General features: G+C 33.8%; 1 protein-coding gene across 5 annotated transcripts in view; it reads right to left on the bottom strand.

Annotated features, from left to right (window-relative positions):
- The window catches only part of LOC128550755 (BDNF/NT-3 growth factors receptor-like), a 178,739-nt gene that overhangs the window by 70,882 nt on the left and 81,231 nt on the right, over positions 1-26,626 (bottom strand). Inside the window, exon 1 of one of the 5 annotated variants that reach the window (XM_053530474.1) lies at positions 15,353-15,469. The exons of the other annotated variants lie outside the window; for them this stretch is intronic. Within the exon in view, the coding sequence (XP_053386449.1) occupies positions 15,353-15,377 (25 nt within the window). The 5' untranslated portion in view covers positions 15,378-15,469. Of the gene's footprint in view, positions 1-15,352; positions 15,470-26,626 lie in introns of those variants that run through there. 5 annotated transcript variants of the gene reach the window in all.

Genomic DNA, 26,626 nt, shown 5'->3' with positions numbered 1-26,626 from the left:
CACTACCGCGCGTGCGCACATGCAGTATGAAATTGCAACCTCTATCGTTTCATAGCTAGTAGGAGAAAACTTTTACTTCGCAAAAAAAGTTTCGTTTTATTGATGTTTACTTTTTTAAGTTTTGCATAGTATTCATTCACTTTGTTCAGATTTGAGACATTTTATTTAGATATATCAACACTCGATCAAACTTCGGGACCATAAAACGCAACCAAACAACATAATAACAGACACGGTTTGATTGAGTCTGTTCATGAGAGGTAATGAAATGTACTACACCCGTTACGTCCCCTAGCACCGGCTTAAGCGGAACTCTGTTATGGTAAAATGAATGTACTCCATGGTCCCACAGGAACTATAACAACACTGAGTCCAAGGACGGGGAGACATTTTCAGCCGCCACCCGGCACTTAAAGACTGCTGTTGCGATAGTTAATAAAATCTTTGAAAAGAGCCATTTGTTACAATGTACAAAATAAATTCAGGAGTAAACACTACTTCAATTGATGAAATATTAAAAACAATTTGCTACATACATTGTAACAAAAGTAAAGAGTAACTTGCGTGGAAGAGAATAATTAAACCCGAGTTCAATTGCCGATTAATTTGTCACGGTATGTAATTTGCCATTAGTATAAAATGTCTACATTTAATTGTGCTTTCAAAGTGGTTGTGATAGAGACGACTTTAATGTGTGAAAATGCAATAATGTTTCAAATGCAGTGTGACATATCTAATATATTATTTTAAAACATGATAAAACCTGTGTTTGCCTTGCAATATATAGCTTAAACATCAACAACTTCCGTTGCTTTATTATTTTTGTTTTAATTCGTTATCGGCAAAAGATCTATCATTTTAATCAATTAAAGCACTCCGACATATGCCGTGTATCTTAAATCCAATACATAACAGACAATACTTAACTAATGTTGTTTAACCCAGTTAATAAGGTCAACTATTAAATGACGGAAAATATTTCAGTTGACAATTTAACGGTGACATGGTAAAACTGACAATAAACCATGCATTGTATATACTGTACATCGTGTTGCTGGTGCTGTCAAAAGCATAGATGATTACATTATTGCGTTTAATTATAAGGTTTCTTTTAAATGACATATTTACTGTATAGCCTGTCGTTTAAACTTTTACTTTAGCGTAGTTTGATTATTATTCGTAATTTTATTGTTTCGAAGCTATTTTCGGTTTCAGTAAATGTCATGCGTAACATTTAAAATATTCAACGAATACCTTGATGCATAACTTGGCTTGTGAACAAGGCATTATGTCAACTCGAAAATAGTTTGTTGTGTTAAATGTTTACATACATTTGCATACTTTAAATGACTATACTTCTAAATATAAATAAAATTAGATATAAAATTCATAAGAACCAACTCGACACGTTCACATACTTTATTGTAATAAATTATTCTCGACAATAATCTTCCTTTGATCTTGTTGTTCATATATCTGTGAGGTATGTATGAACATTTAAAGGTGAAAATATCAAATAAGAGAACTACACCAAAGACTGAATACTATTGAATTATGAATAATTTTAATTAAAATATATTGCCATTTGATGTCAGGTTGTTGACTTGACGCTGAGGCAAAATAAAAAATGTCAAAGTCATTGAAAGAAATTAATTTTAAAGAATAATTGTTCATGAATAATGTTGTAATGCTACTTGTACTATCGTGTTCAATGTGTTACAATTTTACATTGAATAAAACAATAAATATATAAAAATCATGAGAAACGGAATAAGAATTTCAAAGTATTTTGTTGGGTTACACTATTATAGGTCATATGGAGACTGGTCAAGCTTTGGTGGTGGAGGAAGACCTCAGGAGCCCCTCCGTGACCTATTTCATCAAGGGCTGGCACCTGGGTAAAACCAACGACTTCCGTAAGCCAGCTTGATGGTTTACTCACATGAGGAACTCACAGTCCGGAGTGAGGATCAAGGAAATATTATAATCTTAGACAGAAAGTCTAGGTTAGTTCATCTTACTTCTTATAATAAATGATGAACTACAGGATAAATATGTTTATTTTGCTCATTCTATAGCCTAATTCTAAAGACATGTGACATTTGTAAACCGTCAAAATATGTAACGTTCGAATCTGGGTCTGAAAAGGTTATATTTTTGGCGCAAACACAATTAGGTTGATATAAATCTAACGCAATGAAAAAAAAAACGTTTAAAATTCATCAATTGTAATTTGCCATGAACCGCAAGTGTTCTTTAAAACTTACTGAGCGCTTATTTTGCTGCGTAAAACGTCCAAACGAATTCTTGCGCTTATGAATTATTAAAAATGTTTTCGTTACATTCGGTTCGTTTGTGCATTGTATATTTTTTGGTTTTCATCATGATTAAACCTGTTAAAATGTTCATAAATCAAGCTTTTCTCCCTCCTTTCATTTGTGTTGGAGAAGCATCTAAAATTTACTTTTTGGTCTTTTCCCTTATGTTTCCCATATGAGACGTTGTATCTTAGTATGAAAAATCTCAAGCATAGACATTTCAGATCAATATCAATTAAATTTTTCAAAGTTTTATCGCAAAAAGCTATGAATGATTTTTTATAGACAGTTTACAGTTTGTCATCGCACTTTCATCTTTGTTGTGTGATGTGACAGGTTGGGGTGGTGGGGATGGGATTGGGCGTGAAAGAATGCTCAATGGCAAATGTTAAATTAGCTCCTTAACTAACCTTCAGGGATCGGCTAATTTGATAGCTGTCGGTGTTTTGTCTTATTTCTCTGACTTCTGTAACGTCATTGAATACATATATTTAAGGTTCTATGGGTGTTGATATTGTAGTTAGTTTTATCCTACCACTAAGCATTTATCAGGCCAATATCTGCTTGTCGTGTAAATTTGGGGGTTATTCAGTCAATAGAGGTTTATACCGTCAATACAATTGACGGACTACATTTTTAATTATATGTACTATAGGCAGTGTAAACTGGGCCAAGAGTTCGAAGCTCAAACATTTCATCATTTTATGAGGACAGCCCAGGTAAAAAAAATTAAAAAAATGGTTGACTCTATCCTAGTAAACCTCAATACGGAATGGTACGGTGACGGTTTTTAAAGTCAGGGTGAATCGACTTTGACTTTGTGTATTCGGCGTTCACTCATTTTTAGTTAGAAATTTACACAGATAACCAGACTTAAGCAGTCGTTTATTGTAATTATTGGATCTAAACCCTTCATAGTGGAAGGAATTTCATTTACCTCATATTGTCTTGTACGGAAATGGAGCAGTAAATTTAAGGTATAGACTGCGGGCATTTGAATTCATCTCAAGCGTGGTTTTCGTATTTTATCCGAGTCAAAACCACTCTGCTTTTTTGCACACGAATGCCTTGTTAGCACCGGTGATTTATAATACGACAAAGCATGAGGTACGAAATAATGTTTTATTGTAAGGAATCGTGTGTAACTGGATCAAGCAGTCAAGGGCGTAGGAATTTACAGGTAAGTGGAAATCGGGATTATTTTTGTATAGAAAAACATTTTATAAGGAAATATATGTTATACACAGATTTTATTGGCTGCAAGATAAATAGAATATTAGGTTACTGTCTCTCTTTAATTAAGTTTATCCACCTCGTCTCCGAAAGGTTTATCACACTCCGCAAGACTCGGAGCGGATAAACCTTTCCTCCAACTGGGTGGATAAACTCAAGTTAAGGAAGACAGTAATATTCTCTATTTATCATATTTTATTGCCTAACAAGGTACACAAAGACGTCAATATACACACATATGCACAACAGTGAACCAACGGTACATCAATATACAGCTTCAAGGACATATATTACTACATTAATTTAGTATGAAAATATATTCAGTAATTTAACAATAATACAAAAAGGTTGGTCCACACGTTTTAGCAGCCGTCCCGTCCCTTGATGTAAAGTTAAAGTAAGATTAAACTAATGGCGGATTTTTTGTTTTGATTAACATATATTTAAATGAGCGTTTTTATGCTTTGCAATGTATTCCACTGGTAACCGTTAAATGTTATATAGATTCATCTGGGAGTATCATTATTTACTGTCTTGTAATATAGGAACTTGGTAGTAGATAAACAGTGAGGTTTGGCGCAAGTGGACCAGTTTAAACTCTTGAGTGGTGTTTTTGCTGCTCGTCAGTCATTGACGATACCCTAGTGTTTTCCTTCTTCATGTATGTTTATGTCAATGTTATTTCTTTTTTTTAGTTGTGCTCGTGTTTGTAAATGTGAACATATGCTCAGCTGGTATGCACATGTATACATTTACGTGTGTCTCTATTCTCGTAAGGAGTGCTATTTGGACGGTCACGATGTTTCTCTGTTTTATTCATTATAATACCAGACAATGGCAGTAAATTCAGCTACCTTTATGTTTTACTAGAAACATGATCTAATTGCATTTGTACTAACTAATTCCAACTGATGAATAAGTTTCATTTACAGCAGTCTTAACTGCTGAAGTCCATCCACTCACTAATTGCTAGGATTTTTACATGCTTGGAGGAAAATAAATTGTACAGAAACAAAACCGCAAATAGTATCGCCTTACCCTTATAGCAAAAACTGATTTGAAGTTTTACTGTTGCTAAAAACTGCTCGCCCCGCAAAAAATTAAATCTGCGATTTGACTGACTTCACTTCATCATGAAGTGCTATGCAAATCTTCAATAAAATGTTATAAAATAAAATGCACAAAATATGTTAGCGGAAAGGATTTATTAAAATTCCAGTGTTTTATAAACACATGTTCCATAAACATTTCTGGAGATATAACTAATCACAAAAGTTCACAAAAAAATGTATATATTATTCCAGCATACATTTTATCGCTTGTTAACTAATTCTAGATAATTAAGTGCATTTTTGTGGCTCATCAATACTGGGTTGATGTTGTTAAATGGGTAAATCTTTAAAACTTATATATATATTATTTATAATGACATTTTCTAAATTTTTTTGAAATTTGGAATGTTATCAACAACATAATGTTCTAAAAGCAAGCTTATTTTCAACAAGAAATATCTTTAAAAATGATGGGCGGCGAATTGTAATAAGGAAAGAAATTATGAATTTTTCATCTAACATTTTGCAAAACTAAACACCGCACTTTAACAATTTAAATGGTTCTCTTTTAATTTTTTAGCAAAGGTTTCGTAGGGTTGCAATTTTGTTTCGTTTAGCCTTAGACGAATAATTGTTTACGAATAATTACAGCAGTATTTTAATGAAGATTCATGAAGCGGTTCATGAGAATAGGTCATTAAACGTGTTTATATTTTTAGCTAAATTGGTCCCTTCCCCCATTTGTAACAAAATAGCAAGAGACCTTACGATATTGTTACACATCGAGTTTGATAAAAATCCATTACATTTTAGTTGTTAATGCGAAGAAACGCATATCTACTTTTAGCTATAGTGGTCCCTAATAGGGCCAAAGTTCCTATATAAATTAATTTGGAAGAGGACCTTATAATGATGCTCCAGACCAAGTATGACAAAGATCCACCAAGCTGTTCATGAGACGCTGTATAAAGGCATTTCTAGTTCTAGCTCTAGCAGCCCCTAAAAGGGGTTAAATGTCCCAGCTGAACAAAGTTGGCTGCGGGCCTAATAAAGATGCTACAAATCAAGTTTGATTAGAATACATGAGAAAAAATCAATTAAAGGATTTTTTATTTATTATTTTTATTTATTTCTAAAATAGGCCAACTGATCCCGCTTTAACAAATGCATATTCGCTATTTATGAATCTTTGGACAATGACGTCACACCTATAAAAAAAGTGAAGGTCAAGCAAAACATACAATTGTAATTATTTCAATATTTCTGTTTAATAAGCAAAGTTTGACCGTAGTCATATCACATAGATAAACTGTATGCAGCGTACCTTCATTTCAGTGTAATGAGATTCAGTCATTATATAGCATATATATAATAAAACAGATTTCAACTGAGTTCAATATTTGCATACCATACTAAAGAAAGATATTCATATATAATAAATCAGTTAAATAATTTATAACAAATATATCAAAGCAAACAAGTACTCATTTTAATATGCAAATTGAATAAGTCATAAAAGCAAGAAACTTTTTCATATACAGACGACAATTGTAAGGAAAACCTTTCAAAAAGCACTTCTCTACATAACAGACTCTTATCACACCATTATTCATGTAATACGCAGACCGTATTCAGCTCTTTTTTTAATTTGATATATGTTGGTATTTGAACAGGTTTTTATCATATTTATTAAACTTACTTATCATTTTGAGATATATCAATATTCTTGCTAAATATACTGAGCCAAAGTTAGCTTTAAAACTGTGGACAGCGTCGTTTAGGATAAACGCTTTGTCTACATTTCACTCAGCGTAGCACAATCAACAGAGTGAAAGAAACTGACCTCTCGTCCAATCAGGCAGAGTGTTGCATAAATCTTCCATTTTGATAAATTATCTATAATGCTTAATCAAGTAGTTTGATTTGCTAACTGATGTCACGTGGCATAGGTAACGAAAACGAATTTAGACGGCGTCGCCGAAAAAGGTGCTTTCATAAGTTTTAAAGATATTGGCAAAATAAAAACTGGCGGGTAAGCTGCATTGTTCATTATATTTCATTATTCCCGGCTTAAAACATCCCATACGTAGCTCCGCTTCAGTATATTGAATATATTTGATGTACAAACTCATGGTACTTTCGATGTATTTTTGTTATTTGTTAAATTGATTTGTTTCTCTAAAATACGTACTTTGGTAATGAATTCATGAAGTGCAGTAGTAAAGTATATCATAAATAGTTCTTTTACAGCAATGGATGCAATACTCAACATTTAGTTTATACAAAAAGAGTTGGATGTGTCTGTCAACAATTCTCACAATAATACAGTAAAAACTGTTGCACTATCATGAATTCATAAAATACAGTGTTACTTAGATGCAGTATTTAAACACTCGAGAATGATTTATTCACAAGTATACCGTAAAAACCGTTTCCCTCTCATGAATTCATAAAACAGTGTTACTTAGATGCAGTATTTAAATGATTTATTTAGCAGTCATGTTTACAACACTCTAATACCATCACTCAATATTTTATAATGGCTGGATAAAAGTTTGATATATCTGCCAACAATGTTCAAAATACATCCAGGAGAAGCGTCTAATAAACTCGACAAATTTGCACTACGGAAATGCGTGAGTAAATCACTAGGTGAAGATGATGATACTATCTCCAAAATTAGTGTTCACCATAGGTTTACTTTGCCATCAATCTAATCAGTTTTACACCCATTCATTACTGTACCAATACTGACAAGGATAGGCGTAAAAGGCGTTCGAAGTGATATATAATTTGACAAGCTAATAATATCCTTGTCAGATATACTAATGCTTGACGTCAATGGTAATTTACAGAATCTTGCTAACGGTATAGTGAAAACGATGAAACTAATATTCATTCAACAAAACGGATAAAGAAATCATTTTCTAAGTGACTTCATATTAGAAAAAAAGCTCCTTTAAAATCAAGTCAATGTATGGTGGAGTATTTATAATGGCAGTCGGCGAACGGAAAACTAATACTAATATAAAACAATTAAATTGTTCAGCACGCCCAGCGGTAAATAAAAAAAAACAAAAAAGAAAAAAAAAAACGTTTGTACAGTGTTATGACGGAATGCGTAAGTTTGAAATATGCCTTTAAATAAATGTCAATTATGACACCTGCCTTTGAACTTTTATAAATTTAAATATTTTCAAAATCTGCTTAACGGCCCATGTGTCACTTTTGTAATATGATGTTACTTAAGTACTAGTTTGTAATAATTAATAATAATTAATGAAAAAAAATTGCAAAAATATCATTATTCAAACAAGTAAAGTATGTACGCGTAAAAAGCACTTTCAGTACTAATACAATTAATGCATATGCATTGGTATGACCAATTAGATACTTTTTTCAATGTGAAAGCTACTATGTGACACATTGTTCCACATTGGAAGTTTGCACTGTTCTCTTTTTTTTTCTTGTAAACAAATCTTCTGAGCATTTAAAACCTCCCATTTCTTGTAAACACACCAAGATGCTTTAAGAACAAATGGAAATTCGTGCTAAAGACAAAGACGAATGCTATTGTAAAGGAGGTATACCATCTACGGAAAACCACCTATCTATTTCTATCACATCAACATACTAAAGAGTTAAGCGGCATATGTGACCTAGTAAGAGCGACAATTGTTTGCACCAAGCCACAAAACTAAACTACAGAGGTATATCCCAAAGTATTATCTGTCTGGTAAATAGTTGTCATAGGAAAGGTAAGCAATGTCAGTCCAATTTGGACATGCTTACTCCTTACAGAAAACGTAACTGGAATTCAACAGTTGTTATCCTCATGTAATTCTAAGACGTCTCTATTATCAATGCGGATACTTTATACTAAAGGGAAACAACCTGTCTGCATTCCTTTGTTACTTCAATGCGGATCTATATTACTTGCAATAGAGGATAACACAGTCATGCTACAACAGTGTTCAAGTTATTTTCTTTGATTTATCGAATTCTGAGAGAGTTATACACTCTGAAATACATGAATTGACAGCAGAGATTTTTCTACTTCCATTTGACTTTTTATCAACATTTTTTATCTTGTGGAAGTTTTTTTTATCTTGCAGGTTTTGTCTTAAAAACGTCTGTTTTTTTGGAAAATTTGCAGTTCGGAAAACGTTATAATTTCCCTAAGGCATTTCTTGATTTGATCATTACAGATCTATTTTTCCAAGACATTGATCTTTTTCACATTAAACCATCTGCTCAAATACGTCTGTAGTAATTATGCGAGTTTTGCCAGTGCATAGAAGTAGAAGTTTATGTTTAGCATTAAAGATATTTAGTCCCCTTAGTCTACAGTGAAGTTTAGGCGGAGCTAAAGATATGCTAGAATACTTTTTGGCCGAGATATAACTCATTCGGGATATTCTTTTTACAATTAAATGATTGGATGCAGTTAACTACAATCTGAAATACAGTGGCTTTATTGAAGTTTACATTTTAGCTAGAGGGCCTACGTCGTGCTAATTCCTCAATTTTTACCAATACTATATCGTGCCTCAGAAGTAATGCCTGTTTCTATAATATTGCGGAAAACACGTGAAATCTGTACCGCGAAAATACGTATAATTATAATATTGAATACTGACGTTACACACGGTGTTGTGCCTTTCCATTTTATCTTCGGGGTGTCACAGTAAACATTTTTAAGTTTGTTTGTGTTTCTTTGGTTACGTTCGCATGTTATCAAACTATGCATGCATGAGCGCTTTGTAAATTAAACATAGGAAAATTGTTTTCCGTCCAATTTACATTTATAGCACGGATGACAAAATCATCTGAGTTACGCACATGCTGTTTGTAACCCTCAACACCGGGTTCCGTTTGATTTGCACAAATGATAAAGAAATATGTCAAAAAGTGAAAGATTTATGGAGATACATGTCCACATTATTTATTTAAAAGAAGTTCAAGTAATTTGATAATGTACGAGTAAATATGTATCTGAGATGGCGGTTTAATAAAAGTAGCTCTTTTGAAAATATATGTATGTTTTGCCAGGTTCAAATGAATGATAACATATAAACAAATACGAATTTTTTATTCTGATAAATTAAATACAGATTATTAATGTTTAGGCCTTGAGAAGTTCTTAATATGTAGTTAAAATGTTTGTGAGCAAACTCTTTCTTCTTCTTTTAAGGCTTTTATTTTCTTGCATTTTTAACTAGGTTAAACAGAAACCATCGTTCTTAAAAGTAGATTTATTTTAACATTATCGCTCTGTTGGGAAATTATAGATAGTAATATTTGAAAAAAATCTATCATACGTCATTAAAATTATACAGAAATGAAATAAATGACTGGAATATTTGCGAGGTATCAAGAACTTTTAAACGCAAAGCAGAAAAACAAAATCACAATCAAACGCAAAATTGCGTGAAATATGTCTCTACCTCTGTTGCGACATTCTTGTATACTTGAAACAAACAAAAATCTTACTACACGTTACAAGTAAAGATGTACTGGTGGCGGCTGACCTAACCGCTACATGTCGAGAATTTGGAACAACGTGGATAAATCTTGACAAAATCTGACCATTGTTTTCTGTAGACTATATAACGAAATATATACACACAACCCAGTCAATATGTTTCCATACCTACGCCCAGATTGACACATGTACTATATACTGTTCTTTTTATACCTTTACAGAAGACCATAACTGTTCAAATGTTTTAGTTTGTAATGAAACTGATTCTTTGAATGAAAATTCATCTGTGTGGTTTCAGTCCTTATTAAAATGCTTATATCTTTTTACTTTCACACACAAAAAAATATATTGAAAGCTAAACCTTGGGAGCTTTCATCCATCTACTATAGACTTCATCAGCCAACTGATTTTCTTTACATTGACTGAGGATTAAGATTAACACCACCTTAGGGTGTGGGCGATGTTAATGCTGTGTCCTATATGTGCGGTAACTGAAAACGGTCCCCGGTCAATGTAAAGAAAATCAGTTGGCTGATTAAGTCCATAGTAGATGGATGAAAGCTCCCAAGGTTTAGCTTTCAATACATTTTCTGTGTGTGAAAGTAATAAGATATAAACATTTTAATAAAAACCGATTCTTAATCAGTTTTTTTTTAGATGTTGACAAAGTGACTGGTGGCTGTAGAAAAAATAGTTTTGGGTTTTATTTTGCTTTGATCGTGTCATAAGATTTTCCTGTTGCGGGTAATTTTTTTTTTTTTTTTTTTTTTTTTTAAATAAAGAAATCTTAATATAACTTCTAAATTTTCATACTGGAAATAACTCACTGAATTTTACCACATAGGTAATTGTAGATTTCTTAATACACGGGGTAGACTAACTAAATGAAACATTCCACAATTGTCTAAAATAGTGCTTATCTTCCGAATAAAGATGGCTGGATTATACTTTGGCTACAGTATGATGGGAACATATTGTTGTTATCCAAATACTGTATTTTGATCGCGACCGTATTGCTTTGACCTGTCAAGAAGTTCCATTTCTTCCGCAAGGTATAACGATATTGACAGATGACGACGCGAAAGCTTTTCAAAGTGGACAAGCCAATAAAAAAAAAAACACAACCGAATCTTGAACAAAGTAATGGTATTAAAACCCGTTCAGAAAAATATTTACTGATCTCCTTAATGAGCTTAGACAAAGGGGATGCTTCATGTTTGGACTGTTTTACAAATACAAATTAGCCATTGCTTCAAAATTTATTAAGAATGGCGTCAAGTACATATCAGCTTGTTTTATATCAAAGAATTAAATCATCTTTTACCCCCTTCACCCGCCCTGAAGAAGATGATGTACGCTGTTCTCCTCATGCCAGCCGGAAGTTCTGTACATCTGCCTGCCGGTCGACTGGTCAGACAGCCTGTTGACAAGTTTGTTTTTTACCATTTACAGTGAAACATTTGGGTTAAAGGCGTCAAACATAGAATATTTGCCTTGCCTGTAGAAAGTAGACGAACCCTTTGATGTTGAGGTGAGTCGGTAAAAGATAAAGGCCAGTGCGAAGTGAGATTGAAAACAGTTCCCGCTTTATAACTAGAGAACCCCCTGGTCTGAAACAATAAACTCTCTAGATGGCTACTTTATGATCAGGATGAATACCCATGATCAGTAAATGAATCCTGTTTTTATTACGGCCAGTAGGCTAAGCATGACGACTACAATGGAAAGAATATTTCACTTCCATTCAATAACGGAGAATACATGTGTTTTTTTTCCCGAAAACAAATCCCTTGCCTTAGTTCTGCAATTCGTGGAAACAAGTTTGAATAAACAGGTAAGAAATCTTAACTAATTTTAACTAAAATCTGTGATGAAGTCAGAAATATAGTATTATGTATTAAATGTAATAGTTTGATACCTTTAGAACAAGAATATCATGATTATGTACAGTCAAATATTTTACTTTCAAATCATTAAAAGATCAATCTTCAAAGAAGCACTATTCACAGTTTTTAATGACTAAGCATTTGCAGACTTTACTCCGCCACAGGGATAAATTTAATTTGCATCGGGCTTCGTATCATTCTTTGTTAACACTGCTTAGAATGTTTAACTTGATGTGTAACAGCAAATCCGCGCATGTCAGACATCAGGTTTGATCCAATTTAATCAATTCTTCACATACATGTATTTTGAAGTACACGCCAATATAACATTTGCAACAAAATGCAGTCAAACTTACTTTTACAGGGTGCATTTTACAAACACAAACGTTTGACTGTGTGCATTAGGAAAGGGCAACTTCCGTTAAAAGACATGAGACAGTAGCTGGGACCTCCGTCGCCAAGTTGTTGAGGTCGCTGACTTCAAAATCACTTGCCCATCAAAGATGTAGGTTCGATCCTAACTTGGGGCGTAGAATTCTTCTTCTTCTAGGAATCCAACAGGTTGGCTTGCGGAAGGCCGGTGGTTCTACTCTGATGCTCATCCAAGATGAAATTATACCCGGGGGGCACCTGGGATCTTCCTCTACCGAGAAAAGCTTGTGCAATTCCCATATGACCTATAATTTAGTCGGGCGTGACTTTAAACTCAACAACATGAATATAAATTAGACAATACTTATAATCGTACATTCTTCTTAATCCCTAAAACATGCTTTATGACGATAAATAATGCGTCCATTGCGACGATACCTAACAACATTTTGTGATAAAACAGACCTTAGAATGTCCTTTATTACCGTATTTATAAATCTATGTTTTTTGCTAAGGAAACCTTTAATCAGCGTTTGGACACTGACATAAAACCGTGTTTTGTGATTTACTTGTATGAATGAAAACATTTATTTACGTAATGTTTCCGAAGTAAAATCTGTTTAAACCTAACCTGCGTTAGGACGATAACATAAAACCGTGTTTAAGGTAGTAGTTCTGCGCGTTTGATTAACCGGAAGTAATGGCGTAACATCATTTATCTGACAATTTAAAAGTAGAATAAAGACTGAACAAGGCATACGGAAATGATAATCATTATATGAATTAATAGCAACATGTGATTAAATATATTCAAACGGCAACTTATCATCTTTCTGGAGATAAACTATGATATTAAACAGTTTGTCCAATAATGTCTTAAAACCAGCTGGAATTATGGGGATCTCTTTAATCATAGACAAATATCTTAAACAACTCCTGGATCTATAAAACATATTTCACTATACTATACATCTTATGTAAGGTTACAATTTTTAGAAGTTTCATTATAATCTAATCTACATTTATTAATTTACAGAAAAAAAAATATGCACGAAAATGTCATCAAAATTGTGGTTTTCCTATAGAATTCCATTATGAAAACTTGATTAAGATGCAAATATCTTTATCAAATTATTTAAATTTTATATTGAAGGAAATCATTTGTCCTGAATATGCAGGACTACCTTAAAAATGCTTTTATTCTTACTTTTATATTACCTGCTTTTTATCTTTATGTTGGGAGTGTGTTTAGTGGCGATATTTATTTAAAAAAAAAAACAACCAAAAACACGTGCTTTTGAAAATTATATTTTAACATAATTTGTGGTGATACTATAAATGTGCTATGAGATTATTTCTTTAAAATGTATGTAATGTTATCCAGAATTTAGGTTAAGATTACCTTAGAACATGCTTTGTCAGTGGACAGAAGAACGTGCATATGTTGATTTCTCCAATAATATCGTTTTGCCGATACACCAGCCGACATTGTGACGATACGTATGGACGTATTTTGTTTCTAGTATATAGGTAACTGACTGATTCAATTTGCTTTTTGTACGTATAGTATAAAATGTTAGGTATACTGTCTTGTATGTTGGTCATGTTACTTCTTTTAAACCCCAATTTTACGCATCCTCTCCTTTTTACAATGACTGAGGTCAGGTGTCGGCTATATGCTAGACTGACCTCTCAACCACTGGCTTTGCAAATGCCAGTTACTGAGCGTGCCTCACAATGCTCCTTTGTTTGTTATCTCTATCTTTCTTTGCGTGCGTGCGTGTGTGCGTGTGTGTGTGAATGCGTGAGTGCGTGTGTCTGTGTATGTTGTTCTTGTGCGCGTACATGCATTTACTGCTGTGGATTGGAGAGGTTGCGTTATTGGAACTCGAATGTGTTGAATATTTGTCCTTGATCTTCCTCCAACAAACCAATTTTCTTTATCCTGTATCAAATTTTATATTTTTCGTATCTAATTAAAATGTACTTTTTGATCTGTATGTGAAGCAACCTATTTGTTTTATCTTTCCACTACAGTTTATATTTGTGACAGACCTTTTTTGCGATGCTGCTCTGATCCTTTTCTTCCAAGAAATCTAATCTAACATTTAATGTTTATAACTAGATATGCTTTGATAACTTACAGTCTGCTTTGCGACGACACATTAGAACGTGTTGTTTTTAAGAAAAACTTTCACTATGACGATATTGTAAACATGTTCTACACGTAACTAAGGAATAGTTGTCATTTTTATAGAAAACAAAACATTACTTTGATGAAAAATGAAAACACGCTTTATGACACAGCCTAAAGTTGGTTTTTTATATCGTTATTCAGAAATATCCCGATTGCTTTTAAAGAAAATCATATTCCTTAAACAAACAACTGTTACTTGACACTGATATGATATAAGAAACAGCGTATAAATCTGGTTTTATATATAAATCTGGTATAATATATATCGTTTATAAAATACAATACTTCACATTCAAAGACAGAACTCTTACTAGGAAGCTATTTGTTAATGTTATCAACCAAATAAAAGACAAAAAAGGAAAACATTTCTTTCTTACATAAGTATTAAGAAGAAGAATATACGAGTTGTTGTACATGTAATGCTATTTACAAAAAATAAATACAAAATTTTAAAGCATTCTTCTTCCAACAAAAATGGTAAAGTGATATAGTTCTTTAAATAATTTACTGTTTCAATTGATATGAGCCGTGCCATGGGAAAACCAACATAGTGGCTTTGCGACCAGCATGGATCCAGACCAGCCTGCGCGTCCGCGCAGTCTGGTCAGGATCCATGCTGTTCGCTAACGATTTCTCTAATTCCAATAGACAACGAAAGTTAACAGCATGGATCCTGACCAGACTGCGCGGATGCGCAGGCTGGTCTGGATCCATGCTGGTCACAAAGCCACTATGTTGGTTTTCCCATGGCACGGCTCATACGTACATTTCTATGTTCTAAATTGTTAAACAGCTTTAAAGAAACTTACGTTTCCTCGTTTTGTCCATTTTCATTTCAAACAAATATTTATTTCTGAAAGCACAATCCAGAATAATTTCTCGGTCAGTTTATGAACAATACCGGCCTCGAAAAATGATGATTCATTTTTGACACAACTGTTGTAAGATGCTTCCTTATATGAAATCATTTAAGCGGTGCCTCCATAATAATTTAAAAACATAAAGTTCAGTATTGTTTGTTACGCATAACCATGCAATGATGTTTATATGTTTAAAGAATGTATGCTCATTTTGTTACTTTGAGCAGATGAAAACTAGCTGAAATTCAGAGTGCGTCCATTTGCAAACCAATGCACAGTGATATTTCTATCTCATAGTACTTTTTCAAACGCTAGATATCGTCTTCTGTCAAATTTTGCTGAATACAGTGAAAACTAGACCCTTCATTAGACGATTTGTTTCAATTCTTCACCGGAAAAGGTTAATTATGTCTAAGTAATTAACTAACACTTAACACATTTTAAATACAATGCAGGAAAGACAAAATGTTATTAATGTTGTATGACCCAATCACTACAGACATTTCAAGGTCGACATTTTTAAATGATGGGAAAACATTAAAGTTGACAGTTAAGCAGTGACATGGCAAATTGAAAATATCTAAACAAATAATGCATGCTTTAAATTTTGTAGTTGGAGAAAAGTGTAGATTTATATTATTGCGTTTAACGTTAAACGCTTTTCTTAAACAAAATTTTGTATTCCTCATTTCACTAGTGAACTATCAAAATATAGAAGTGGAATATAAAAAGCATTTTTAGTTTGAAAACATAAAATATAGTTATCTTCCGAACAAAACTACACTAAAACGCAGATGACTATACATAATATTATGAATCGTTATCAATACTTTTCATATCAAAACCTGATTCAACCAGAATTCTGATAAAAACGATATGTATCTATATAATGGCTAATATATAAATAACTAAATTGTAACATTTGTTTCAGAAATATTACTACCTGGAAAATTTATTACGGATCATCAAAGTAAATTCATTTCAGTGATTACCACAATGCTTACAGAGGAAACTATAAATGACAAGTTTATTAGGTTATGAAATTCCACGTAAGGCAAGTCATGTTAAAAGTTTAAGAAACAAAACAGACTGGAGAAACTTGTGCAATCTGAACGGTTGTTCCTGTCGTCGAATACTGGCTCGCGTGGTCCAAACCCTTTCAACAAGATATGTCACGGTTATTTAATTTGATGTGTTTTTATCATTATTGTTGTTTTGATGTTATACATCAAGTAAAGGTAATATTACCATGGATCAGAACCTGAATATCACATTTCGGTCTGTTTAAGCCGCATGCTTCGCTTTTCTTAAACCTCTCAGAGACAAGAATCCCTACGATTCAAGTTACAGACCTATAAATAGGTTTACTAATCTTAAAGCTTAATGTTTTAAGTCATTTTGACTATCCTAAGACATTTAAATCTTTACATCGAGTCAACGGGTTTCCACAACCAATTGTGTTTGGTTGTATGACGCCACGGTTTGATTTTTATGGCTAATACTCCAGTGTAGATATTTCTGTTGTGTATTATTTCAACAAATTTTAGAAGCCGAAAGTTTGTTTTTTACTATGTCAATTTTCAGCTATTTTATTCATTTTGTAATAGAAAATATTTATGCCAACGCTGTCAATTTTGACCAATCAGTAGATTAAACACCCGTAATAATGAATCAAATCTTTGTATTTATAAGTTTGTAACTTTTAATGAGGGTACGAGGTTTTGAATAACAGCCTCTAGTCTTTTTTGTTTACAAAATCTCGTATTTTTATTTTTCGGGTTTGCGTTCCAATGATTTGATCAGGTGGATGAGAAGATGCTTATAAATATCTATAAACAATGAGTTCCATCAAAAACGAAAGCGTCCTCATAAGGACATAATGGTAAGCAGTTTAAAACGTCCTTAATCCTCCAAATAAAAGATTCATTTCATGAGATATCATACAGTTGGCATCTTGAAAGTAATAAACTTCGTCAGGTTAATAAATATCACCATCACCTGCCTGTGTAATCTATATCTTTGATATTATTTTAAGCTTCTTTCATGTCAAACATATTGTAATCTTGTGCACTCTGTTAAGAATATTCATGTGTCGAATATGGTTTTAAAACTAAGAAACAGACAGTAATGCATCAAATGAAGTCCGTAAGGAAATAAAAGTTTGTTTGGATCAGAAAATGATGAAACTAAAGACATTGTGTTTGCTGACATCCTCAAAAAGAATGCATTTTTGTCAAAACAGTTGTGTGGCTATGCAAATTAATCCCGCATAAGGGACCAATATAATTGATGTTTCGCTGATAAGGAGTGTTGTTGGAACTTCTGTACTATTATCCATAGGGAAAGCCCCGACCTACGGCTCGATGGATTTGGAGTCCAATCTGCGGACTAGACGTATGTTCTCCGTGACGATATGATAAAAGACATTGTGTCTAAATTTATTCGTCATCCAGCTCAAATGCATATGTGGAGAAGTTAGCAGTCACTTGCGGAAAACAAGTTAGTACTTGCGCAAAATACAGGAACACTGATGAGGGTAATTGTTCGCTGTAACATAATTGAACAAGTGACAAAGTATTGCAGTGGGAATACAGAAGTCCATTACCGGTGAAAAACATTGTTAGTGGTCGTCATTTGTGGTTGTTGGCGACAGATGATGTCTGAGTAATTGCATGATCCAGATTTGCGGACAGACAGGCGGACGGATGAAAAGACAGTTGAGCGAGTTCCCTCCGGTGTTTCATCGGTAGGGGACTAGAATGCTTCTAGGCATTTAAGAGCTAAGAAACAAATACTATTTTTACTTAAATTTCAATAGTGACATTGACTTATAGGCACAGATCATGTACGCGACACATAGTCTAATCATAGGGAAAATTTGTGTGCAGTCCTAAGTTAAATCCATTTATGCACATAATAATTATGAAGCTGAAACAATTTTACTTGATCCTCAACAGCGACTTTGACCGACAAATCTTGTGTCACGTGGCCGACAGATAGTCTGATCATGGTAGTAATAAAAATCATTCAATGCACCTAGATATTATGGAGCAAAATCTATTTTTACTTTAATTTCAATAGTGACCTTGACCTTTGACCACAAAGCATGCCATATATTGTCTGGTCACGAGGAACATTTGCTTGTAGTGGTAAGAAAATCCTTCAATGCATATAAAAGTTACGGAGTGAAAACAAATTTTTAATTGAACTTAAACGGTGACCTTGACCTTTAACTGACAAGCATAGATCATGTGTTGACACTTTGTCTCATCATGGGGAACGTTTGTGTGTAGCACTATATATGATTGCATATAAAAGTTATGGAGCGAAACACGTTTTATTTGACCTTCAATAGTGACCTTGACCTTCAATCTACAAACATAAGTCATGTACGCAGATAATCTACATATTGCCCACTGTCTACATACCAGGTTTTATGAAGTTAGCTTGAATACCTTTTGAGTAATTGCAGGATCCAGATTTGCGAACAGGCGGATTGACGGAGGGCATTCCTTTAGCGGACTAATAACTGTTGAAAAAAATGGCGCTGCCTTTCCCCTCTCCCTCCCCCACCCCCGAAAAATGGTTGTCTCTATTCATGCACACATCGATGAAATTTTCGCTTTAATGCATGCAATTTGGGTTTTTGTGTTAGCTGAGCGGCATATGAACTTCGCTATCTAACTGTTTCAAGAAGTAAATATGGTTTCTCCTGAATTAACTTAAGTAGAGCATATTGTGCTTACAGACAATCATAAGATTTCTGACGCTTATGAATTAGTAAAACTTGTACTTCCAAAAGTGATCTTTCTCCTGGATCATCTTAAGTAGGGCATATTATTTTATGCACATGCTTATTTACTTAAAGAAAATCCGATGCTGATTAAACCTTATAAAATGGGCTTAATCTAATGTTTTGATCACTTTTTCTGTGTTCGAGTGGTCTTATTTTATTTTAAGGTTTACGTTTACGTCCCTTATATCACCCATCTGGGACATATTGCTCTTTTATAAGTATCTTACGGGCTTTCAGTCTGAATCACATTAATCTAAATTACAACAGAAAATAAACTATACTCCTACGACTATACTGAAATTCCTTAGAGTAAACCGGTCATGTTATTAAGCGTTTGAAAAGTAGACGTTTTTGCGATATGTATTGCAGGATCTAGTGACTGAACAAACGAGCGTCGGTCGGAAAATACCCGGGCTTTTCATGCTCCTGTCTTTCCGCGTGCAGCTACCTGCACAGTCATAATTAATTTGTAATTGAAGAACTGAAACGTAACACTGATTTATGACTGTCCTCTCCTCAAGAACCTAGGGCGTGAGAGGTGTTGCACATTAACTCTCATAAACGGACTCAATCAAACCGAGTCTGCTTTTATTCTTCTTGGTTGCATGGATCGTTTTACAGATTTTATAACTACGATACTAATTTCTTTCTGTGCTTCTCTTTGCATGTCTTAAATTTATGATCAAGTATAACACACAAAAATGGCTGGATTTAAGGATCCGTTTCAAAACAATGCGTTTCAATTATGGTTTTATTATAATGCTAGAAACTCGCGAACAACTATTCTTGAAATTTGCAGCATATTAATATGTGAAACATGAGCACGTTTAAGTGAATAAACAGTGTGTGAATAAACAGTGTGTGTAAAGAGTTTTGTGAGAAGAATACTGTTAATGAATACAGAGCCTGAACAGGAAAGATGTCAACATTTCTTAATACTCGCCATCTGGTAAAGGATTATGTCTGGACAAGTCAACAATTTAATACACTGTCATGAACACACAAACAATCAACTGTTATTCAGAGGAAATTCTGAACTGAAAAGACAGTTAAAATATAAAGAAGTATGTTACTAGCCTTCAACATTTAAATGCAAATTTTAAAATTTGTTTGCGTGTGGATGTCGTAGTTCTGTTCAAAATGCAAACGGTTGTTCACCAATTTTTAAAGTTTATTTCTGGCTTTGACTTGATTATTTCTGGTCTATATTGAATAATAGTCAATTTACTTATTCAACTAACGTTATCGCTTTGACGTAGAACACACAATTATCATAAAGGAAATGGCGAAGAAGTGAAAAGCATTAACATAAATTGCGTGTCAACGCTTTAGCGACCATTGACACCACATAGATTTCGGACAGTACATTTAAAATATCATTCTAAAGATTACTTTTAGAAAATAATGATAAATGTTCGTGTAAACGATAACGGTTGGAACTAACATCATCAACAATATGCAGTCATTCAACATTTAGCACACATTTGTGAAGAGCAACATCTGTAGAGTAGTCTGCCACTCATTGTTAGTACTTAGAAGTCAAAAGGTTAAGCAAATCAGACATACATTAAAAGTGATAATTTAAAGCTCTGACAATACATTTTCATTTTCCCTTTACTGATAACACACTATTCGTACGCATGCACGTGTACAACGCTGTCAGTGATTTTACGGGAGAGTTTATGTAACAAACTTTCGTGACATTAAGTGCCTTAATTGTACATCAAAGAAGAACGGTGATAACCAGCGGAATAAAACGAGAATAAAAATGAAGGCGGATCACCTTAACCTTCAAAACATACAACAGTATTACAATAATATTAAGGTACTGCTTGCGTTTTACGAACTCTAGCCATGTAAAACTGCCACTCGGCAACAATAACGGCCAAAAAGAAATTATAAAGTTCAAGGTTTCGCTAAGAAGGAAACAGAACCCAGTACACAATTATATCATTTCGTTTAAAAAAAATCCATAACAGGTTTACAAGTTGCATCCCATTTTTCATTTATATGAATTTCAGTTCTAAACAGGTATATCATCATTTAACCAATACGGATTCAATAGTCGATAACATCGAAAACAATAAAGACTAGGACCTTTGATGAGAAGAAGGTCTTATAAAGGGCTTGTTGAAATTGTGTATGGCTATTTTCCCGGAGGAGTTTTGTCCTACATGCATTTGAAACAACACATTTACTATATGTTCATGAGGCACAAGTAAAAAAAAAATGCAGGATGAAATGAAATTGGGCTTCAAACAGTATAGCAGTTTTGAGTCATAGATTACACTCAAGTGTAAAAAGTAATGTGCAACACAAACTTCTATATAGCAATTATGCCAGTGTACATATTGTGTCAATATACATAACATAGCTTAGAGCGATGCTTGTGAAGGCCGCTTGTGAAGGACACACACGTACATCGGCACTTTTTTATAACAGTTCATTAAATGGGGTCTGAACACTTTGTTTTGCTTTATCACTGCGATTCCAGCAAAACAGACGTTCTGAATCAATATCTCATATTTTTCATTTGATATAAGTGTTGTGTGTAACCAATACTTTTTGCCACGTTTGGTGCTAATTAACCAGCAAAATAAATTTGAATGTTTTGGAAAGGATCGACTGGCTGCATGACTATATGACTGTTCAATGTCTCCTATATTAATCCTTTTCAAACTTATTTTTCACGGATAAAATGATAGTTAAAATGTATAAAATACACAAAGTCTTGAGGGCTAGAAGCTAGAGGTTAGATGGCGTTGACGGTAGCTTTCATTTCCACTACCGTCCATGAACAGGCTCAATCAAACCAAGCCTGCAACATTTTCATTTATATCGTTTTGGGCAACCTGTGGTTTTCCACTTTCTATACGCCCGTTTGAAAAACGGGACGTATTATGGGAACGCCCCTGGCGGGCCGGCGGGCGGGCGGCGTCCACATACCTTGTCCGGAGCATATCTTCTACATGCATGGAGGGATTTTGATAAAACTTGGCACAGTTGTTCACCATCATCAGACGGAGTGTCATGCGCAAGAACCAGGTCCCTAGGTCTAAGATCAAGGTCACACTTAGAGGTCAAAGGTCAAATTCAAGAATGACTTTGTCCGGAGCATATCTTCTTCATGCATGGAGGGATTTTGGTGAAAGTTGGCACAATTGTTCATAATCATGAGACGGAGTGGCATGCACAATAACCAGGTCCCTAGGTCTAAGGTCAAGGTCACATTTAGAGGCCAAAGGATACAAGAATGAAAAATTCAAGAATGACTTTGTCCGGAGCATACCTTCTTCGTGCATGGAAGGATTTTGATGTAGATTGGCACAGTTGTTCACCATAATGAGAGGGAGTGTCTTGCGCAAGAACCAGGTCCCTAGGTCTAAGGTCAAGGTCACACTTAGAGGTCAAAGGATACAAGAATGAAAACTTTGTCCGGAGCATATCTTCTTCATGCATGAAAGGACTTTGATGTAGCTTGGCACAATTGTTCACCATCATGAGACGGAGTGTCTTGCGCAAGAACCAGGTCCCTAGAGGTAAGGTCAAGGTCACACTTAGAGGTCAAGGATACAAGAATGAAAACATTGTCCGGGGCATTTCTTCCTCATGCATTGAGGGATTTTGATACAACTTGGCACAGTTGTTCACCATCATGAGACGGAGTGTCTTGCGCAGGAACCAGGTCCCTAGGTCTAAGGTCAATGTCACACTTAGAGGCCAAAGGTCAGATACAAGAATGACTTTGTCCGGAGCATTTCTACTTCATGCATGGAGGGATTTTGATGTAACTTGGCACAATTGTACACCATCTTGAGACGGAGTGTCATGCACTGGTCCCTTCTTTTGAATTACTTCCCTTTGCTGTTGCTGTAAATAGCTTATATTGTAACTTTTTCATTACAAGTCGTAGTGAAAAATCGAGACCACTTTTCTGTAGTACAACATGCATGTTACATCCAATTCTGAGGTGTATTTTGAGCTATCTCTACCTCGTAAGGATTTTTGTGTGGACTTGTAATTTTTTATTTTTTTTTTTTTTTGATTTTTTTTTCTCTTTAAAGATTAACTTCCCTTAGTTGTTACTATAAATAACTTACATTGTATCTTCTTTTTTTTAATTGACCGTAGGGAAAAACCAAGACCACTTTCCTGTGGTACAACATTGATGTTACTTTCAAATTTTGGGTGTATTTTAAGGTATCTTAACCTGGTAATGATTTTTTTTTGTGCACTAAGAAAAATAAAAGATTTACAATAATTTCTAAAATAAACAACATTGTAAACAACTAGAAAATAAAAATTCAATTTGCAAATACAGGTGCTAGTGTAAAGAAATTTGCTGTGACGGGCGTATATTGTGACATTCTGGCACTCTTGTTTCTATTTAAATTTATAACCTTAAAACATCAAGTAATTATCAGATGGAATTATTTCATTCATTATATGTATTCCTTCAAGTTTATATTTTAATTATAAGATCTATTACAGTTATGCCTTGCAGTCGTATCAGTAAGCATTTATATATCGAACTGTAAAGGCGGAGGAAATTTGCGCCATTATTGTTTAGATTTTATGCTAACCTGGCAATTGGCCTTTTTTCAATATCGAAAGTAAAGATAGGTGCACTTTAAATGACTGATCACTCATTTTTACAATACATTTACTATCAATTGAACTTCTATGATTTCTCTGTCATATTTTGTCTTTATACGAGATATCGACAAAGTTTCGTTAACATTGATCATGTACGTTTAAATGTTTTGTATTTAGTTTTACTTATAAATGAAACAATAACCCTTAAACATTACACTGATATTGGTTTACAATGTCTGAAACTGTCTATGCAATTATAATCTGTAATCATACTAGTCCGTCTTCCAGTTTGGACAGTTTTATTTACTACATTTAATTGGTGCTTACAAAAAAGATACTGGCTGAACTGTAAACAGTGCAGATTATGATCAGACTGCACAGATTTGCAGGCTGATCATGTTGACACTGGTCGCAAAGGCAGAACCAATCGTGTTCAGCATGGCAAGTGTTAATTAAAAGAATGATATATTAAACCAACATCTAATTTTCATTCACAAACTCGCTTTACATTTGAAATAATATGTTAGGGGGATAACCGAGATTGCATAATATTTACAATGAACAGGCTTTGTATGCTTAGCGCCCTTAGCGACGTTTTAAAAAATTGTTTAAAGCCAACAAAATGACAGTTTTGTACAGTTTTGTTTAATTTTAAAAGAACGTGTACTGAACCATAGAGTCAATTTAATATGAACAATCGAACATACCTTAATAACTACCTCATTAATTTAATGGCTTTTTAACTGATTTCTAATTCATGAACTTTGAAAGCAAAGGAAATCGTTCTTTTCACTATTCCTAATATAAATACCACTCAAACTGCATACAAGCAGTACAGTTTTTTTTTGTTTCATTTTATGCATATAACAAAATATTATATCCAATACTAATACTTATATATTTTATTCATTATTTATGTACCAGACAAAAATTTAACACCCACTTTTCTTCGGAAATAAATATATCAAAAGTTTCTACACAGGTTGTATTAGACAGCAAGGTTAAATGCCAACATGGTCGTTATCCATTATACCAAACAAAATTCTAGACATGTGATAGCTTCTGTGAAATTAACGCAAAGCATAAACCAATTTCCCTAAATCATTTGATAGGTATCCAAACAAAATTTATACTCACCAAAACTGTAATCGAAACCAGGCGACGTCCTGTTGTCATTTTGCAGAACTATGCCTATTTGCATATTACTTAATTTCATTTCCCCTATATGATTGAGAAAAATTTAAATGAAGTAAGTGCACGAAAAAATAAATCAAAGAAATTATTTAAATTCGTGCCGCTTTACTTCTACAAGAAGAAGTTACGATGATCTTAAAACTATCTTTAGTTTATGTAACAAATTTGAAAAGAATTTGAATTATACTTTAAAATTTCAATTCATGTTTCTTTCAAATTTTAATTCCACCTTCGTTTTATGAAACGCCCTTTTGTTTGTGATTGTCCATTATCTCCAGAAAACCTTGCAAAAAGCACAATTTATATTTTTCTTTAACAGTCATTTACTGCATGGGCAGTATCTCTGAATTAATTTACACTCAGAGCGAGACGTGATTTATTGTACCGCGTTTAGTTTTTCCAATAAATATAATGGCAATTTGTCAAACAGCATTTGTCTAGTTACGGAAATGCAAGAAACCCAGGAATTCCGCTGAGTTAGAAAAAGCAATTTACACCAAAGGAAGGCAGAGCGCAGTATAACTTTAAGGTCAAATATTATGAACTAGGTAGCAAAATAATTAAGGTCCACTGGAAATCACGTGACCTCTTACTACTTTGGAATGTTTGTCGATTAATTATAGATTTTGTTTTAAATAAGACATTTTATTATTTTCATGTAAAAATATGACCCAGAGCATTACTGGTTACCATTCCGTGTAACACATCCGTATGTTTAGAAGTTAGTTTTGTTTACCCTGATAATTTTATTTTTCGCAGGGTTCAACATCACTACGACAAAAATATAAGTCATAGGGCTACCTTACAGTTTTTGGTGGCGGAGCAAACCACAGGTGCCCCTCTTGATATTATTTTATGCATAGGCGGATAGGTAAGTGGAACCGCAGACCCTCCGTAATCCTGCTGGATGGTTTACTTAATGAAAGTTTTTTTTTCACCCTTAGGAAGGTTTTGAACCCATAGGGTTGACAGATAAGTGACTCAATGTCAGAGACCTTATATCACTCGTCGACAAACTTATGGCCCCTAATGCTAGTAATCGTTGGCAAAACATCAGGAAATACTGTAAAGGGAATGACACTAAATGTATTGCGGACATCTATCGGTAAGGTTGTAAACTAATTTTGTGCCGTGAAGTACTTTGACAAAACAAATATGCATTAACTTGAAAATTTATAGATTAATAAGTGTAAGTGCATATTCGTACAGTTTGCACCAACGTTATCTTGTTTTTACGTACAGTGTACTCGACTTTTTAGTAGTTAAGCTCGTTTCTGACATCTATCAATGCTTTACCGCACTTAACCGGAAGTCGACCTTTGTAGCAACAACAAAACGAATGGTGAAAATCGTAAAGAAATTGTTTTAAAAATATTTTGTTTCGTAGCGTACTCATACAACCGACAACTGACAGGTCCAGCGCTTTTTGATAACCCACACCGACCAAATAAAGACATGTGTAGATTTAGTGACCATATCATCAACAGGGCCGTCCCTTTTCTAGACGAATACAATTAATTATGAAAATATCTAGACATATAAATGCATCCAAGATTAATAATAATATTATAAAACATCTCCCGGTGCGCACTAAGTGATTTTAAAAGATCAATCATACAATGACAGCTTCTGTTTGG

The sequence above is a fragment of the Mercenaria mercenaria genome, chromosome 18, assembly GCF_021730395.1.
Source record: "Mercenaria mercenaria strain notata chromosome 18, MADL_Memer_1, whole genome shotgun sequence".
Classification (NCBI taxonomy): Eukaryota; Metazoa; Mollusca; class Bivalvia; order Venerida; family Veneridae; genus Mercenaria; species Mercenaria mercenaria.
This window is presented reverse-complemented; position numbering and strand designations above follow the sequence as displayed.